Below are 18,142 nucleotides of genomic sequence, written 5' to 3' on the forward strand. Positions count from 1 at the left end.
TCTCCTGTGGAACAGTAGCCAGTCAAGGCTTCCCACTTCTCTCAGGAGCAGAGATGAGTTTTGGGCTCGTGAAGGGGAGACAGAGCAGCCAATAACATTTTCAGAAGACAGGAGGAAGGAGAAGAAAACCCAGCAGCTCAGGGTGGCACTTTCCCCCTCCCCTTCTGTGAAGCATTGGTCGGTCTGCTCTGTCTTATCCCTCCTTCCTCTCCACACTCTATCCCTGCAACAGGAGGCCTGTGAAGGGGGAGCGAGAGTGAAGAACACTTGGAACTGACCTCCCTCCCTGCGCTTGGGTAGAGGGGGGAAAGAAGACCCTGCTGCAGCTGCTGCCCGAAGCTGGAGAGGGATTGAAGAACCCCCACAGCTGGCAGATATGCAGAGGTGTCTTATGGGGCAAAGGCTTGGGGTGGGGAGCAGAATCAATGTGAGGCTAGGAGCTCAAAACTGATGTGGGGGCTGGGTGTGTATAGTTAATTGCAGGGCTGGGAAATGGGCAGATGGGGAGGTGGAGGGGACATAGAATTACTTAATTAGATTTGGGGGTTTGGGGAGAAGCTAGAATCATGGAAATGTAGGGCTGGAAGGGACCTCAATAAGTCATCTAGTCCAGGACCAAGTATACCTATACCATCCCTGAAAGCTGTTTGTCTAACTGGTTCTTAAATAGACTTTGCCTGTTGCTGGTAATATTATTGGGCCCCCGAAGCTTTTGGTGACCACATAATCGCCAACTGTGTAGCAGCATTTAAACAAATGTATGTAATTTGATCTCAGTTGGATCCTTTCAGTGAGAGCCAAAATCACCTTATTCTATACATTTGGGAGAGTTGCAACACTGTAAGTAGAACAGGAGTACTTGTGGCACCTTAGAGACTAACAAATTTATTTGAGCATAAGCTTTTGTGGGCTACAGCCCACTTCTTCGGATGAATAGAATGGAACATATCTTGAGGCGATAATTGTTATTATCACACTCCCCCTGGAGGTGGGCAGAGGGAGTGTAAAAATCAAAAGGAAGCAAAATCTGATATTAATTTTTCTTCTTTATGTCATGTTTTTTTGGGCCAATCTCATCATTTTGAAGGGATGTGACTCATGATTTTTGGACTCCTGGGGTTGACAATACTGAATCTGCTTTGGCCAGGAGTTGGACTAGATGACAGAACAGCTCTTTCCTATTTCTAGAGCCTAGGAATGTGCCACTTCTCATATGAACTACTGAAGGTGATTACTATCAGGTCTGGAGTTCTTTGCCAAAGTTGCAAAATGCTAATCTGCTCTGCGAATAAGTGGATGATCTCCCAAAGCTAAGGAAAAAGTACATAGGGCAAGTGAGAAGTTTATTATTTGCGAAATCAAGGAAATGAGGAAGTGCCAAAACAAAAGGTCAGAAGTCTAGCAAAAGTTTAAATGTAAATGGAAGAGAATTGTTCTCACACTGGTTGGTCTACTGACCCCAAGATACCATTATTTTCCTCAATTAAACAGTTGTATGTAATACAAGGATTAAAGTTTTGTTTTTCACTGAACTGAGAGTTACATCAGCATTAATAATGCCAAAGCTGTCACAATAGCCACTAACCCATCAAAATAGCACCTTTAAACAATCTAATTGTTGACTTAAAAAAAATATTTGAAGACAAAGATTTAAATCCACAAAGAAACTATTGTCTTATTTTCAAGTAGCTGAAGTTACCATAGATAAGAATTTTACTGATGAAAATAATACTGATGTATTGTATCACTACTGGAATCTATCCCTTACTATCAATCCATTCAGTGCTCTGTAGCACAGTCCAGTACTGTTGTGCAGATACTGTGCAAGATTCTCTACACAGAGATCTCCATCTGAATCCCCACATGGGGAATTAAGGAACCAGAGCCATTGAGGTGAGTCCAAATCCTTAGATTTAAATTGAAAATTCCCTGTGAAACACAAAGGGATTTAGGTGGAAGGTTCCAGTTTTGGCCTGTCCCTACTGGTGACAAGCTAGTTTTAACACCAGCTTTCCAGGGAAGCAGCTTTAGCCCTTCTTCAGTGGCTGGTTTTCTTCCCTTTTGCACGCAGTCCTGTAAATTACCCCACATCACACCTGTGTGGTGTTTGTTTTATTTAGCTTTAACTAAAACAAGTAATAATTAGATAGAGCAGCAAGATAATGAGATGGAAAATTGGTTAATATGCCAGCCAGCCTGTATCCCATTAGAACTGGAATTCCATTTCTGCTCATTTTGGCTTATGTTCAACATCCTTTGATTTTGCAAGACTATGTGGCTCTTGCTTATTCGTCTGCTTATGAATAAAGCTGTACTCTAGATTCCACAGGAATAAATCCATGCAGTTACTTTATGGTCAGCAAAAAGCATTTCTGTTCTATGCTTACAAATGTTCTTGGTTGCCTGTGGAAAGGCCTCTGATTTAGTGAATGGAAACAGGATCCTTTTCTTTCCTTCTCATTGGCAGAAACATGTAGTTAATATTTTTCAGCTGTTCACAAGAGAACTTAAACAAAGGTAATAAACCAATCTCCTAGAGCTGGAAGGGACCTTGAAAGGTCATCAAGTCCAGCCCCCTGTCTTCACTAGCAGGACCAATTTTTGCCCCAGATCCCTAAGCGACCCCCTCAAGGATTGAACTCACAACCCTGGGTTTAGCAGGCCAATGCTCAAACCACTGGGCTATCCCTTCCCCCTAAACAAGGGCTTGTCTACACAGAGAAGTTGCACTGATTTAACTTTAAATCAGCTCCCTTATGTGTAGGGAGATCACTTGTCTGGGTTTGAGCCAGACAGTCCTTTTTTGGGGTGGTTTGTCCTGCGCCAGGCACTGGAACAAAACTGGATGTGGTTTTCTCTGGTATTGCACGGGGGACACCATTTTTAAGAGCCTGCTGTTCCACCCCCTCTGGCATGACCTTGAACACACCATGTGTGCAAGGTAACACTGGTGGGGGGACATGCACCTAAACATGGTGCCCACCATGCAGCATGACTTCACGCACCATGTGTTTGAGGTCACACTGGTGGGACAGAGCAGCATGCACTTAAAGATGGCACCCTCCATGTGGCATGACCTCACATGCACTGTAATGCAAGGTCACACCAGTGGGGGCACTTTTTGTATGGCATAACCTCACATGCACTGTTTGTGGAAGGTGACGCCAGTGCAGGGGAGGGTCACGCAATTCTTGGAAGTCCTGGAACCTCCAGTATCCCAGGAACCTGCGAGTGGCTACCCTACTTGTGCGTATGTATTATACAATCTTGACTGACCTGATCGCATACTATATTTTTCATAGGACTCCTGCCTCATTTGGAGCACAAGATAGATGGTGTTTTGGATAGTGAAGTAGGCTATTGTTTATAAAATCCTGCCCCATTTGTTGCTGAAGCTGAAAGGGGTGTAGTGAATGAGACAAGGGACTGCGGGAAGAGCAAAAGATGGTCCCAAAGTGAATACTGTTGAATTCCACCATGGAAAATTGAATCCAATTTGTGTGATGGAAGGCAAGTTACCCTGAGGTATTATTGGCAGAAGTGCTGAGTATTCCCAGCTGCTGTTGAAGTCACTGAGAGCTGTGCTTTGAATGTGCACTATGCTTTGAACAGCACTATGTAACGCCAACTTCTCTGAAAAATCAGGCCCATTGCATCTCAAATTGGATACAAAACTAGCAGACAGTTTTAACCTTTAAATGCTCTGTCTCAGTTCCCCTTCTGTAAATAGGGATAATAATACCACCATTCATCACAGATTAAAATTAATTAATGTATGTGAAGCAATCAGATACTTTAGTGATGAGTTCCATAGAAAAGCCCATGAGGAAAGTAATAATTCTGTCTTCAGAGCAGAGTTTGAATAGTGTGCAGTAAATAAGTCATAGGGCCACAGTTTGAACAATGAGGACAAAACAAAATATTGAATAGCTGCTCATTCAGTCAGCATTGCTCATCCTGTGCACTGAATGAAGCAGGGGTCCAGTGGAAAAAATAGTATGTGGCCATGCAATTAAAGACTATATGATAAATACCTATGCCAACTCCCTCTTCCTCCTCTTTCCCTCCTTACAGTGGTGAAAAGTGCTGAAAGGTAATGTGAATAGAGAAAGATTAAAACATTAGTGAGATAGCTAAAAGAATGAAAAATTTGGATTTGAGAAAGTGGAGGAGGAAGGAGAAAAGAGGGATTGTTGGAACAAGAGAGAGACTGAAAAAGCATTGAAGATGATGGGAAGGACAGAGAGAAAATGTAGAGGAAGGATGAGGAGGAAGAGAAGGGAAGAGGGAATAACAGGCATTGAAAAAGCCAGAGGAGCAGGATAGGCAGTACAAGAGAAGGAAAGGAAAGTGCAGTGAGGGACAGAAATGACCAAAATGATACTAGAAAGTGTGTGCGTGCATGTGTGCAAGTGCACACATGCCAAGGAAATTGTACTCTCTGGAGATCACCCCTCTGCATTGGGTGCTGAATTGTAGAAAAATAGTTATTTGGTCCATGGCTGGACTTTGCTTTCCCTTGAGATACATAATAGCTCATTGTTTTGCCAGCACAGTTGAGTCTTTGGGCCAGGCTTATCTGCTTTGTATTTTAGAATTCTAGTCAAATCATCTTTGTTTTATTTCCCTCTTCCAGAGAATGCTTGCAACCGCAAACGTCTTGATCTCGTCTTCATCATCGACAGCTCTCGCAGTGTACGTCCTTATGACTTTGAAAAAGTGAAGGAATTCATTTTAACCATCTTGCAGTTCCTAGACATCAGTCCTGACGTCACCAGAGTAGGCCTCATTCAGTATGGCAGCACAGTCAAACATGAGTTTTCATTGAAGACGTTCAGGAGGAAACATGATGTGGAACGAGCAGTGAAAAGAATGATGCACCTGGCCACTGGCACCATGACTGGGCTGGCTATTCAGTATGCACTGAACATTGCATTTTCAGAATCGGAAGGGGCACGGCCACTGAGCCAGAATGTGCCCAGAATTATCATGATAGTGACAGATGGGAGACCACAGGATCCTGTGGCAGAGGTTGCAGCTAAAGCCCGGAACTCAGGCATCCTGATTTTTGCCATTGGTGTGGGGAGAGTGGATATGAACACCTTGAAGTCCATTGGAAGTGAACCTCATGAAGAGCATGTCTTTTTAGTGGCTAATTTCAGTCAGATTGAAACACTAACCTCTGCATTCCAGACTAAACTTTGCGGTAAGACAACTATTTGTGGATTTGAAAGCCTGGGTGAAAATATTCAGAGTAAAAAACAAACATGCAAAAAATCAAAGAAAAATTACCTAGGTTTTGTGGTGCAATATAAAAGCTAAGCAGAAAGCTAACTAAACTAGAAAACATTGGTGCTTAATTCATATAAAGTGTATAAAAGAGGTTTATCCAAAAGACACTCAGCATAGCAGACATATCTGGGAGGGAGAGAGCCAATTCTGCTGTTGGACCTATTAAAATGTGATTTAATTCCTAGTGGAAATATGCAATGAGTGAAATACACATACCCTTCTTTTACCATTTATTATTTATTATTATTATTATTTTAGAGAATTTACCATCCTTTGCTACTTAAATGTCATAAGTAATTTGATTTATATTAATTTTTAAATATTTTTCATTTAGTACTGGTCTTTAAATTTGTAAGCTTCATGGTTGGCAGATTCTGGGTACAGTCCAAACCAGTGAGGGGTTGTGTCATTGCCTGTCCTGTAACCCTGGGTGCCTTGAATAGCAATGCTGCTGTAGCTCCCTTATCTGGACACTCCCAGCTATTTTACAAGCATGCACTGAGTGTCTGTGAGATAAGTACCTCTGGGTCTGCAACTCTGATTCCAGCAGCCTGCTTGTTACACCCCAGTCTCACATTTGTATCCACCAGATTTTTGGTTACATCTTGCAAGATGACCCCAATACCCCACAGTCCTGAATTTTGCCAAAACCACGGGCTCTGCAATGTGCAGTCCTTTCCTGGACCAATCAGAGGTTTGTTTGCTCCACTAAAAGGACAAAATGCACAGTTTATCACTTTAACTGGGGTTAACAATCACTTCATTTCAAACAGTTCTGGGTGGGTTTAGAGTAAAAGTAAAGTTTATTACCAAAAGGAGATAGGATTATAAGTGAATTCAAGTATGAAGCATGGAGTTAGAAATGGTTTCAAGCAAATAAAAGTGAAAAACACTTCCTAGAGATTAAGATTTAACAAAACTGTAGTCTTAGTTAAAGGTCAGATTCTTACCACATTACTGTCCAGCAAGACACATTACCACCCCTCTGGCCAGGATCTTCCATAAACTCCAGAGATCTCTGTTCCTTTGAAAGGTAACTTGGGGTTCGTTGCCCCTCTCTTTTAGAGTCCAGTGACCTTGTGAAGTGGATTCTTCTGAAGGTTTCCGACTGCCCCCCTCTCCCTCCCCCCCCCCCCCCACAAAGTAAGGTTAATTCAAGCTGTGGGAAAGGAGACATGGAATCTGGTGGTGAAGGAAGTTCCATGCTGGTTTCTTCCACCATTGGTGTTTGCAAAAATGCAAATGTTTCTGTTCCTCCTGCTGTGATGCAAATGAATCCTTGCCATGTGATTACCAAATGACTCTGATGACACCTGGCTGGAGACACCAGCTTGTCCTTTATCTTGGAGAAACCTGTTTACCTACTCCCTTCACATTTGTATGGTTCCTTGGGCATTTACTGTACATACAGCAGGCAAGAATATTACTGATCAGCGTTACTAGTTTTGCAGTGACACCTTACATGACACATATCAGATACAGTTTATGACCTTTATGAACTGGGGTATGCTGAACTGGTCATGCCATTTGAAGCTTAGATACCAATGAACCCCTTGCTCTCTTGCACTGGGCTGCTGTTAGGGTCACAGTGATCTCTTGGCTATAATCAAAATACAGAGTTCAGGCAGTATATATAGAACCCTTCCAAATGCTTAAATATTGACAGTGTGCAAAGAAATATCTCTGCACGTTCCTTGATATTAGAAATGAGACATGAAAACTAAGTAGTACTTTTGTTCCATCTACAGTCCTTTTTGTGTACAAAAACTTATGAACAGCCATTACTGCAGTATTGTTCATTCATGCGGTAAAGTTAAAAGTAATCTTTGCTAATGTACACTACTTTGCATTAGGCAAATGGCTTCTGTGATCCTTTCTGGGGGTACCCGGGGTTAGGAGGCACCTCGTTAAAACCTGCCCTTAACGTGAGGAAGTCTTGTCTGTGTCTGCCAGGGGTCATCTCCCCAACTTCACCAGCCACAGCCCACACAAGCATTCCCTACTCAGCTCATGCAGGCTCCGCACTCCCTCTGCAGGTAAGCAATAGGCACGCTCCAAACCCCAAGCACTCTGAGCATCCCCCTGGAATGTCCAGCCCCTGTGCCACTAGACATTCACAACATTCACACGTCTGCTACTCCCAAAGGAATATTCACGCTAGCTTATCAGTTTCACCTCCGCATCATCGCTCCACTCAACTCACAGGATTTAGATTTGTTTATACTGAAAATAAGTCTGAATTTATTTAACAAAGAACAGAGATTCAAGAAGAAGTAAACAGATTTAATAGACACAAATAAAATCATAATATGCTTTCTAGAGCCTGAACTTAACTAACAAGTCATTCTCCTGTCTCATAAAGGATAGCTTGCCCAAAGTTTCTCTGCCAGGGTTAAACAGTCAGACTGGCTGTGATCTCCATTCATAAGACAAGACAGCTGGCAGCCTGCCCCCGCAGCCTGCCCTTGCTGCAGTCCCAGATATAGTTCATGATGATCCATTGTCTTCACTTGTAAACAGGGTAACCCCTGCTGGTTGCTTGTTCCTGTAGAGAGCGGCCCCAGGCACAGCCGGAGCGGCATGGCCCCAGGCACGGCCAGGGTGGCCCTCCCCGGCCCGGACCTGCTGGGGCCGGGGGAGGGGTGCCTATCCTGCAGCCCGAGCCCCAGAGCTGCCGCTGCGGGGTGAGGTACCTCTCCGTCCTGCCCAGGTGCTGCTGCGGGGAGAGAGAACTTGGGGCAAAAGGCACTTTCAGCAATTGAGATTGGGTCAAAATTCATGGGGCAATCAGGATACTGCGTTACCATCCCCATGTATTACTGCCTCCCCAAGGCTTCCAGTGCAGCCTCTTAGGACTGCATGCAAACACACATGCTAGTACAGACTGGTCAAGAATTCAGCAGCCACCGCCACCCATCCCTGGAATATTTCTGGACTGCATATGAAACTCCAGCTATATTTCGGACAAATGTTTTCATAACTTGTGGGCTACATGGGCTACATTTAGCTTAAATGGACTACATTTGTAAGTGGACTACATTCCACCTCCCTCCCCACATACGGTTCACTGTTTACATGAGGCTTGTTAAACCATTAGGGAGGAGTGGAGCGGCACAGTAACAGGGAAGGCAGTATAAGCTACATATTTTTAATATCCCTCCACATCATAGCAAGAATGTGTGAGCTTCTGTTAAAACTTTTTAAAAATGCTTGTTCCACTGTTCCTACTTCCTGGTGTCCATTTTATATTCCAAAGGGTGGGGCGGGTTCCTGAACCACTAGCGTGCAATCTGCCATTAGCCACAGCTATCTGTGGCTGGTAATAACTTTTGCATTGGTTCATAATCCAGAAATCCTTCCCATTACTATATTAGTAAAAACACAGATGGAGCTAAAAACCTACCAGGCTCTGAGACAACTTCTGCCTCTTCCATTTCTGTTGCCAGTTCCATGGCGGGCTGCTTCTCTGGGGAGACATCAAAAAGCTCCTCCAAGTAAAGACCCAGATGTACTGCAGCTGCTCCAGCATCAAAGCCTCTTTTGGGAGTGGTTTCAGGAAGAGTCATTTTGGTAGCATCATCCTGGCTGACCAGGCTGTCGTGAAGCTCTGGTGACTCTGTGCTTGGTGCAGTACCCAGCACCCGGTCAAATCCCTCATAAAAGAGGCTGGATGATGGCAAGTTCCCAGATGTGCAGTTCTCATCCTGGCTTTCCGATAGTTGGTCTTGAGCCACTTAATCCTCTCCCTGCACTGGGCATGTGTATGGTAAATCCCCAGTACTGCCACCTTCTTCACTATTTCCTGGGACGCGTGGTCATTCCTGGAACTATTGCTAAAATTTAACTTTTTGCTCACCTTGTACCAGAGATTCACCAAAATCTGGCTGTGCTCCTGTGATCAGGAAGCAGCACAGTTGGCAAAAGACTTCTGGTTGGTGGCCATTGCAAACACTGGAGAAGGTTCGATGTGTCTGCAGCCCTGCGGTCAGAATAAAATGGAAGGGTTAAACACTGGGCTACTGTACTTGAACAAAGAGGTTTGCTTCCGTTTCCTGGGCGTCAGCTGGCTATAGAGAGGATAAAGAACACCTGCCCATGGAATTGTGAGATAGCATTGTGAGACTCTCAGGTCCCAAGTCTGAGGGACCCAGGACCAAGCTGTATCACAGTGCAAAAGATGGAGTTTGGGCCTGAGCTGCCATGGGGCCGGACTTGAATCTTCCACCCACTGCAGGGTCCTGAGTCAGACAGAACTGTGTGTAGGTAGAAGTGGGGTTTGGGCTTGAGCCTGAGTCTAAACCTGGGCTTACATTTCAGTGTAGACATACCCACAGGGAACCTTAATTCTAGTATTTCCTGACTTCTGAGTATTTGAATGTTCTTGCAACTTGGATGTTCTTCTAAAGTAGTGTGTGTTTTTTTGATGTAATAGTCTATAAATACAGCTTGTGCTGCATTTGCTCACTTTGTAAATGGAAGATTCCCTAATTCCTGGGACATTTAAAATGACTTCATTTTCTGCTTAGCAATTGGCAGATTTAAAAGGGTGGGGTTTTTTTGTCATAATAAGATAGTATTTAATTATTATGGCTAGTGGAATGCAGCCAGCAGGAGACTTGTGTTTGGAGAAGCATCAGAGAGCTTACGTTTCACTTTCAGAAGAGTGTTAATGCAAAAGAAAAAGACAAGGAGTTCCTTCCAGCAGATCCTTATCCACATAAATGAAAGCACTTGAAAAGTTGTAGTTGTAGTACAGCAGTTGATATTATGATCCAAACATTTTAATAAGCGAGTTAGAAATAGTGTTGGTTTGTACATTGGTTGTGAATTCATAATGCTGGAGACTGTTCCAAAGACTAGATGCAGGGTGTGTGTTTCTCAACCATGTTTTTTCTTTAAAAGTACCACATTCACCACACACTGAGCTGTTTCTCTGGTTTCTGTTGAGGCCATTAGAAAAATATGGAGGTTAAATGTATATAGTCCATAAATGTAAAGGTTCATCCATCTAGTACAATGAAGACCCCTTAAATTCTTAGCTGGCTACTGCACAAAGTATACGTATCTGTAACTAGGTATTCACTGGGAAGGGTTTCACCATATGTGACAGAAGTGACATATAAGCAGTGGCGGATTAACAAATTTGGCACCTCTAGGCCCTCAAAAAAATTGCGCCCCCACCACCTCACCTCTGCTCCCCCGCGGTACGCCTGAAGAGGAGAAGAGGAGGGGAGAAGAGGAGTTGTGGCGTGCTCGGGGGATGGCGGAGGTGGAGTGGAGGTGAGCTGGGGCAGGGAGCGGTTCCCAGCCTCCTCCCCCGGGTTACGCCCCGCTCCCACGGGCCCCAGCTCACCTCTGCTCTGCCTCCTCCAAGTGCACCACTACTCACTTCTCCCTCCCTCCCAGCGCTTTCGCGCGGCAAGCCTGGGAGGGAGGTGGAAGGAGGGAAGCGCGGTGCGCCTGGAGGAGGAGGCGGGCTGGGGATTTGGGGAAGGGGCGGAGTTGGGGAGGGGTCATGAGCAAATTTGCCACCCCTGCAAATTTGCTGCCCTAGGCCTAGGCCTTGTTGGCCTAGGCGATGATACGCCGCTGCATATAATTAATGTTCAAGTTAAAGTAAAGATTGTAGGGGATTCTTAATGCTCAGTCAGTCTGATCTAGAAAGCAAAAGCCCAATAAAACAGCAATGAACACTACAGAGCTAGCCCTAACTGCTTTCTTTCCTTCTTCCTTTCCCACTCTTTTGCATTTTTCTACTTTTAACATGCAATTTAATTTGGTAAGAAAGTAAAAAATATTTTTTTTTAAATTCAGAAAGGCTGTTATTCTGCTTTTCCTGGGGAAAAAATACTAGTGCTCAGTTTTTGTGTATTGGACTACAGGTGAACAGGCCTCAGTTTAATCTAGCTGCATGCTTATATGACATTCAGCACTGTGTTACCTGAATGGTGCAAGATTCCTTATCAGTTTGTCTGCTACTCACTCTATTTCATTAGTCTGATGTAGGGTTATTTTCTTCGTTCAACAGTCATATAATTAAATACTCCATAGAAGTGAATGTATTCAAAGTCATTTTATTTCTCGAACTAGCTTAATGTGATATATTTGTTTTACTGGACTCCATGTCTCTTTAAAATCCACAGTATTCAACATTTAAGATATCTGCCTTACTGTGTATGAAAATAACTGTTCTATAATTTGTGTTTTATTTATATTAACTCCATGTAAAATTTTAACTCTTAAGGTAGAAAACTTGCACATGGGTAACTCCATTCACAAAAACGTAATTTCAGTAAGGCACAGAAATACCTTAAGTACAAAATATTTTCCGGCATAAATATATACTGCTTATTATGGCTTTGTTGTATGTTTCACAATAACACATGGAGAGTTAAGATTTCTGTGTTTGTCTTGGCTGTTGAAAATTAATTTTAGAACCTCTAGATTTTTAAAGTATCCTTAACAAGCAATTTATTTTCACGTTCGTTATAGTCACCATTAACTGATCATGGTAATGACTCATGTTTCTTTTTTCAGTGCCCCATGTGTGCAGTATAACTGAGCATGGTTGTGATCACTTCTGTATTAACACTCCTGGCTCCTACATGTGCACATGTAAACAGGGATACATTCTGAACGCTGACCAGAAGACTTGCAGCAGTAAGTTATCTTTTCTAACTTTTTTTTTTCTTATTCCCATGACACATGCAACTCTCACACCTTCAATGAGGAGAAAAGAGAGGACTCAAGTGAGCATAAAACCATTGGAGGTCTCCAAAACAAATTAGATGGGGCAAAGTTTTGCCTCTTTTTTGGTAAATGGAAAAGCTCTTGTGAACCCTTCCAAAGCCTGTCAGCTTTAAGTTAATTTTTAAAAACTGTAGCATTGTACTGCAACAAAGTGAAATGGTATTTATATTTGTTGGTGTATGAAAGCCAGAGGTCTTGGAAAGAACCAAGACAGGAACACAATCATTTCCATACCAGCTCTAACCAACAGTCCATCTCGTACAGTATCCTGTCTCAGGTCATAGCCAGTACCAGATAGTATCGGAAGGTGCAAGAAACCCCTCAAGGGACAATGATGAAATAACTTGAGGGGAAGGTTCTTCCTAACCCCTATCTAAATCATGAGGTTTTATATCCTTTCAATAAACTGTTTAATTCTTATCTGACATAATTGTGGATGTTCTTGTTATTCACATAAATGGCTAATATATTTTTTTAATCTAAGCAATTAGCCTGCATGATGCTGTATAGCAGTGGTTGCCAAACTTGTTTCGCCGCTTGTGCAGGGAAAGCCCTTGGCGGGCCGGCCTGGTTTGTGTACCTGCTGCATCTGCAGGTCCAGCTGATTGTGGCTCCCAGTGGCTGCGGTTCGCTGCTCCAGGCCAATGGGAGCTGCTGGAAGTGGCAGCCAGTATGTACCTCGGCAGCAGAACAAGTTTGAGAACCACTGCTGTATAGTAATGGGTTCCACTGATTAATTATGCTTTGTATAAACAGTATTTATTTTTATCAGTTTTACATTTGTTGCCTTTCAATGTAATTGAATATCAAATTGTTCTTATATTATGTGAGAGGGTAAATTGGAGGTGCCTAATTTACCTTCTCTGTACCATCCATCCATTTTAAATATCCTTATCTTGTTGTTTATTATGTGTGGTACCATCCACTATGAGCAAGGCACATGTTCACTCTTAAACATATCCATATTAAATGAAACAGTCCCAGTCACTCCAGCCTTTCCTGATATCGAAGTCTGTCAATGCCTTCTATAGCTGCTATCTATCTTCTAAGAGAGGGGGATCAGAACTGACTACAGTACTCCAGGTGAGGGTACCAATTATTTAAAGATAATATATTATTTTGACCCATTCTTTGTGCACCCTATCATTTTGTTTGCTTTTTTTGACTACTCTTTCACCATGAGATTTCATCTGTGGGGTCTGCCCTTCACTGTAACAAAATTTTAAGAATAATACTTTTTACTTCTACAACTTCTTCCACCCAAGACTCTCAAATTACTTTGCAAATATTATAAACTAAACTTCACAATACACCCATGTACACTTTGTATTACTTCTCCTGCACGCTCATGTTACACATGGGGAAATTGAAACTTATAAGTTACTTGTTCAAGCTCATGCAGCATATAGGTATTGAATCCAGATCTATTGACTCCTATTCTTGTGCTTATCCCATTCTTCCTTTTGATGAACATCAATTCCAAAATGTAGTTTAAATTACTCTGCTCTCCCAGTTTCCCTGCCTCAAAAAAGATTAGAAAAGGAAGTCTTCTGAGACTTGCTATTTTTTGTCATGATGACGTCAGATAAATTATCTATTCTGTCACTCCTTCCACAGCTCGTCATTTTCACAGAACAAATGTATTTTTGAAGAAATATTCCCTCTTCCCCAGCTTTCTAGACTAGATCATAGTTCCTGAAAACTGGTTGAAATTCAGCACTTTTATTTTATTTTCTCTTACTTTCACACTGTTATCTCCCTCTCAAAAAATTGAACCTAATAACTGAATTTAATTGCTATTCGTTTTTGGATAAGATCCTTTCTTTATTAGCTCTTGCTGTTTTCTATTATGTTATACGCTTATGTATCACCAGAAACTCAACTGGAATTGCAGATTCTGGGCTCTATGGGTATGTCTGTACAGAATTTTGGAACGAGCCTCCTAGCCCTGATCGACGGAATTGGGCTAGTGGGGCTGGCCCTAGCATTCTAAAAATAGCTGTGTAGACAGCCCTTTGAAGTTGCATTGTGAGCCTTCCTTGGCCAAGTCTGTTGACCCAGATGGGAGGCTTATTCCAGAATGCTGTGTAGACATATACCTTATTCTGCTTTCAATCTTTAGTGAGACTTCAAAGTTGTCAGTTGGAGTTGTGTGTGCGAATCACTAAGGGGAGCATCGCACAATGGCCTTTAATGTGTTAGCATTTCCACTGCTGTTTCTGCAATAGCATTCTTTAGAGCCCAGTTTCTCCTCATCCTGTTCTTCCTTCCTCCAGCTGTGATTCAAAATATGCAAGATTAAATTTTACATTATTCTCCCATACTTTGTCTTAAATATGTGTTTTCTTGTTTTTCCATATTTGCTTGCTTGCATGAATGCATCCATCCATCCATCTGTCAGTCAGATGACACTTGGTTCCAGTTAGCTAAACTCAAAAGTGAAATGAATTATATAGTCTGCTCTCAGGATACTCCCTACTGGACATATTTTTACATCACCAAACAGTTTGAGGCAAACAGCACTGTACGTGCTGGAGAGATCAAGTATGGAAAGAGAAGATGTGTTGTACATTTGGTGTTAAGTGCATTGATAGAGTTGTGTGTGGGAAGCTTATACAGACCCTGACCTACCTATTGCTGTTGGCCTCTGATTTTCACAAGCACACACAAAAAAAACACATTCCCTACCTGACCTTTGTGCAAAATAAACCTCTGTCATGTTTACATTTAGGGCAATACATTATCAACATGAACCAGATGTATTTATCTAAGTTTATAAGTTTAGTTTTCCATTCTTTCCTGCATAGTTTCCTTATTTAGATATTTTAACACCTTTTTAAATTAACAAATAGGAAGTGGTGAATAGCTATGTTAGGAGAAGAGGATTCAAAGAGCAGCTGGTGTATTTCAGAAGAATTGATCCTTTGTTTTCTGAATTGTGTGCCATTCTGCTGTGAGAATGCAGCAGATTGGCAACTCTTATTGTTAAGAGCCCTTAAATTAATTGCAGTCACCAAGGTTTTACTGACTTTAATGCAGACTGGAAAAGGTGGTAGTTCCCCTGTATGTACGGATGTCTTTTTGACTCCTGTATTTGATACATTTCATCATGAAACTGTTAAATTAACATACAGTTTTCACAGAATAATTTCCCATTAGAAAGAAGATATGGGCTCATCTGGCCCACTGGTGCCCCTCTTAGTCCACTTCACCCCTTTGACTGGAGGTAATTATGTATTCTGCAGGTCTCCCAGTCAGGGTGCAGTCCTGGGGTAGGTCTCATTGGGGACACCTCTGTGTTGTTCCTCTATGCTGATGCAGCAGCTCCTGCACTGCTCCCAGTAGAACACTGTTCCCTCTGTGCTTGGGTGGTGTCCAACTCAATAGTCAACTCTGGGGCAGCTGTAACGTTCCATGCACCAGCTCTCATAACCTAACTGCCTTCAAATGATGCACTGCACCTATGACACCTAACCCACTCTTGAGCAACAGTCCTCCCAAATGCCACGAACCGTTTCCTTTGTTCTGCTGTCCTGTGACTGCTCAGCACATTCATCTCAGCGACAACATTTGTAATTTTGAGACCATCCATATAAACTTGCCTGCGACAAGAATTCTGGTGCCTGTTTACAAAAGCAGCAGCAGAAGGTAAATAACTTTGTAAAGCTTAAAGGAAATCAAGAGAGCAGAACATATCTTACTGCACGTCAGCAGCTAACAATAAAGTGATGAGTGTTCAGAAATTCTCAGGATTTCTCTAGCATGTTGTGAAAAGTCATAGCTCACTGTGTGACAGAACTGTACCTTGTTGGTTCATAAAATCACTGAGTAATGTCTGTTGTTTAATGTTGCGGAAATGAGGGAGAGCTGTAGTCTGAGCAGGGGTCTGAGGCAAGAACTTATTCTCTCCATGTCTTCAGACAAATCACCTAACCTCTATGTCTCACCTTCCTCCTCTGAATCATATATTGATTCCACTGTGTTTGCACCCCTTTTTTTTCCCCTTAATGTTTCACAGATATTTGCACAAGCAAATATTGGTCCTATGACTGTTTGAGGGATGTGAATTTTGGCTCACTAACCATAAGAACATAAGAGAGGCCGTACCGGGTCAGACCAAAGGTCCATCTAGCCCAGTATCTGTCTACCGACAGTGGCCAATGCCAGGTGCCCCAGAGGGAGTGAACCTAACAGGCAATGATCAAGTGATCTCTCTCCTGCCATCCATCTCCATCCTCTGACGAACAGAGGCTAGGGACACCATTCTTACCCATCCTGACTAATAGCCATTTATGGACTTAGCCACCATGAATTTATCCAGTCCCTTTTTAAACATTGTTATAGTCCTAGCCTTCACAACCTCCTCAGGTAAGGAGTTCCACAAGTTGACTGTGCGCTGCGTGAAGAAGAACATCCTTTTATTTGTTTTAAATCTGCTGCCTATTAATTTCATTTGGCGACCCCTAGTTCTTGTATTATGGGAATAAGTAAATAACTTTTCCTTATCCACTTTCTCAACATCACTCATGATTTTATATACCTCTATCATGTCCCCCCTTAGTCTTCTCTTTTCCAAGCTGAAGAGTCCTAGCCTCTTTAATCTTTCCTCGTATGGGACCCTCTCTAGACCCCTAATCATTTTAGTTGCCCTTTTCTGAACCAAGATTTGTTTAATCAAGAAGTAAAATATTTTAGAACTAAACTGAATTTTGAGGGAATAGAAGTAGTTTGTAAGTGTTATCTAATCAGGGAACAGGAAAACAAAACAAAACAAAAAAAGGAAACAAACATGATTTTCATGACCAATCACATAACTTGAATAGAGAATTCTGACTATTTACTAATCAAGTCCATACCTGCTATAAATAGTTGGAGATCAATCCTTAGGCTGGAATTTATTTCCATTAATTATTTGTCAAACAATTTTGAACAACTAACATGTCTGTAATAACAGTGGCACTTCACAAACAGACGCATATACCAAATTAATTGTTCATGAAAAACAATGTAATCAGCACAGGCTCCAAAAAGTGTTCTAAGGATTAATTAGTTAATATTTTTCTTTTTTCCCTTCTTTGTTAACAGCTATGGAGGAGGGTGATGGTTGAGGTGGATATATTTATGGGCAATTCTATGGTTATATTTATTTTGTGATTTTTAATTGCCTTGTATTTTGTATTTTTTACATTTGAAATAAATATTAATAAAATATTTATTTTATGAAATGAAAAAAAAGTATATAAGTGTTAATATATATATTATTATTTATTATCTCAGGGTACCTAATACATTTGTAAATATGTAAGTAGCATTATATTGGCTATAACTGAAAGGTTTGAGAGCCTTCCATTGGAGAATCTTGACATTCTGCATTAAACACTGAAGTGATGTAACTGCATTGTGCTTGGATTATACATCTCTCTCTATATATCTATGTGTGTGTCTTGCAGGCTACCCATTATGTTGTCTTTTGTGGAGAAGTAAACTGTTATTTCACAGCATAATATTTTCAAAACAGTATCCTAAACTTTGAAAAGCATTAATGTCCTGTATATTAGTTTCTGGTTTAACTTTCTATTTCTAAAAAAGAACTGTTTTAACAAACAATGTTCACATTACATTCATTTTACATTATACTTGTTTATTTAAATTAATCCCTCACATTGTTTTTGAGCTATATATAGATCAAGTTTATATGTCAAATGTACTAAATTAAGCAGTGTAGCTGATCTACATTTTTCTATTGAAATTTTACATAAAAACAAAAAGAGCATTTTTTCAAAATTAGTAATTTTTATGAGATTTTTTATTTTAGAAATGTTCTGTGTTTTGTTTGACAGAATTGAAAAACACAATATGTGCCTTTTTCTCAGTTTTTGGTTTTTCTATGTATTGGTTTCCTTTTTCCTTTACCCTGTCCCCCTTTTGTCAGTGGCAAAAGGAAAAAAGGAAAAGTAGAGGGAAGGAAAAATGTAAAACCAAAATATGAAAAAAAAATGAATACATGAAACATTGATTAAGTTCAGACACCTGCAGAAGTTTGTTTGGTTTAAAAACAAAACCCCAAACTTTTATTTTTCAACCAGTCCACTAGGGCATG

The 18,142-nt window shown here is 41.4% G+C and overlaps 1 protein-coding gene across 9 annotated transcripts in view; it reads left to right on the forward strand.

Moving 5' to 3' along the window:
- The window catches only part of MATN2 (matrilin 2), a 107,170-nt gene that overhangs the window by 38,144 nt on the left and 50,884 nt on the right, over positions 1–18,142 (forward strand). For all 9 annotated transcript variants that reach the window (XM_039521929.1, XM_039521932.1, XM_039521934.1 and 6 more), the window contains exons 3-4: positions 4,637–5,206; positions 11,830–11,952. In XM_039521929.1, coding sequence (XP_039377863.1) covers positions 4,637–5,206; positions 11,830–11,952 — 693 coding nt within the window. The remainder of the gene's footprint in view (positions 1–4,636; positions 5,207–11,829; positions 11,953–18,142) is intronic.

The sequence above is a fragment of the Mauremys reevesii genome, linkage group 2 (assembly GCF_016161935.1).
Source record: "Mauremys reevesii isolate NIE-2019 linkage group 2, ASM1616193v1, whole genome shotgun sequence".
Lineage (NCBI taxonomy): Eukaryota > Metazoa > Chordata > Testudines > Geoemydidae > Mauremys > Mauremys reevesii.